General features: G+C 34.1%; 1 protein-coding gene across 1 annotated transcript; it reads left to right on the forward strand.

Annotated features, from left to right (window-relative positions):
* Positions 1 to 703: 703 nt before the first annotated feature.
* On the forward strand, positions 704 to 1955 carry LOC112785637 (uncharacterized). Its single transcript, XM_025829087.1, has 5 exons — positions 704 to 801; positions 925 to 1049; positions 1127 to 1220; positions 1321 to 1456; positions 1782 to 1955. The coding sequence occupies exons 1-5, from the start codon at positions 704 to 706 to the stop codon at positions 1953 to 1955; spliced, it is 627 nt and encodes a 208-aa protein (XP_025684872.1).
* The last annotated feature ends 324 nt before the right edge of the window (positions 1956 to 2279 follow it).

The following is a 2279-nucleotide window of genomic DNA, read 5'->3' on the forward strand; positions in this document are numbered from 1 at the left end:
TTCTCAAGAAATTTGAGACCTGAGCCACATTTTCTATTTTCTATCATTGGTTGTCTTTCACATACTGAATATTCAAAATAAAATGGGTAAAAACTACGATTATGTTTCTGATGTTAATGTGAGAAAGCTTTGTTGGAACTTTAAGGTATATGTGATCAGAATTTGAGAACATCTGAGTAAGTTCAACGAGAAGGAGGTTGGAAACATAGAGATGATCCTTCAAGATAGTAAGGTAACTACATCCCAAACTGAATTGCTATTACTAATATGTTGCACCTAAATCAGTATAATACACAAGTATAGATGTCACTAATGAAATATATTTGTTGGTTTATTCTACTGAAAAATGCAAGATGGAAGGGCCATGCTTCAATACCCAAGTCTATAGTTAAGAAATGGAGTGGTGTATTTCAGGTGTTTCAGATGTATATTATGACGAACTTTATAGTGGTAGACAACTAAACCATAAAAAAAACCCACTCCATATCGCTGGATACTGACTTTTTCACACAGGACGGAGGTCAATCACGTTATGAATCCTACTTTTCCTCTTGATGCATTTGTGTTCAAGACTATACCGGAATCGCTCACGGCCAAGAAGATCGAAAACTCAGAGCTATTTGGTGAGTTTTTTCCGCAATAAGTTTAAAATCATCATTATAGTAACCAAGTATAAATGAGATATATTTTTTTTCCTTAAGACATGATTGGTGAGGTAGTTGGAAAGCATGATCCCAGAGAGTTGGTCACCAACAAAGGGAAGGAGAGCAAACGGTTGGTTGTGGTGTTGCAAGATCTGGAGTAAGTTTTCTTATAAAGAAAAAAATATGTAAATCATATAACACAACCCACATTCATATACTACCTACATTTTTTTGTATGGTACTCATGGCATCATTCTGTATGTGTTATTTTAAAATATAGAAAAAATATGATTAACTCCACTTTATTTGGTGAAATGGTCGATGAGATACTACCACATTTGGAAGATGGAAGGCTGGAGTCACTTATTGTAGTTATACAATACTTTAAGGCAATTAGGTGGAATGGTATGTACTCATTACCATATCATACTTTAATAAAATGATTCCATTCGGTATTTGTGATTATTTCTAATTTTATCAAGGGAATATAGGAAAAACTTCGGTCCAGAGTCATTTTGAGATCTCCAAACTCCACATCAATGCAGAGTTGAAGGAGGTTGTTGGATTTAGAAACATGTTAGATGGTTTCATTTCACCTTTTTCTATTTTGGGGTAAAATTTGATTAAGTCAATGTCTAAACATTCTGTAAAAATCACTGAAATTTATATGGTGTAGATTGCTAAAGGAGGCACCATCCAATGCTTCAAGAATAAGTCAAATGTCATCCCAGAGTGGCTGGTCTGGTGTGGAAGAGATTACTAATGGGTCTGCATTAGTTAAAACCATTGAAGAGGCCCTGAGTTCCAAAGAGGTAAATTAAGGCTTTTTTCGTTAGGATATAATAGCTTCATTGTTATATTATGGAATGAATATTGCGTAAATATATAGTGTCTTTTATTATTAGATATATTAGGGAATTTAAATACTTTTTATTGTCAGTGTTGATGTTCAATCAACTGATTTGATAAACAAAGGAAATAAGCTTCTAATTTGGAATAGCCACACATAGCTTGATAAATGTTGTCATTGATTTATAGTTTTCCTTTTGGGTTCCACCTTTTGTGAAATCCACATCTATAGATGGTTTGATTACTTTGTATACAATAAATTGTATCTAATATTAGTTTGGATGGCAGGAGGGTCCTATTTGGGTTGCTGGAACTATTGTGGCCATAAATTGCAGAAATAATGATTGGTATTACAAGGCCTGCAGAAGATGTCCTAAGAAAGTTGAAACACTAGTTGGTAATAGATACGAATGTGACAAATGCGGCCACACGCATGGAATTGCATCTATAAGGTTGTCGTAATGAAGATTTGAACCAGTGTTAGTAGCTACTTCGGTTTGTTCTAAAGCCTCCTAATTATGTATGTTTTTGTGTGCTGATATATAGGTGGAGGTCATGATTTTTTATGGAACAGGCAGCATTTTCCTCTTGCTATGGGATAGAGAAACAAGCCAATTATGTGGGAAACAAGCTGAAAAAATTTTGGAGGAAGATGTAAGTATTATAATGAACATTACATAATAAGTTCTTTTTTACATGCTAAGATCTATTAAGGCTTTTCTTCATGATGCCAACATCTTATTTTTTAGGGTGGACATGAGGATGAATACCTCCTACCCTAGACAA

This window comes from Arachis hypogaea, chromosome 20 (genome assembly GCF_003086295.3).
Source record: "Arachis hypogaea cultivar Tifrunner chromosome 20, arahy.Tifrunner.gnm2.J5K5, whole genome shotgun sequence".
Lineage (NCBI taxonomy): Eukaryota > Viridiplantae > Streptophyta > Magnoliopsida > Fabales > Fabaceae > Arachis > Arachis hypogaea.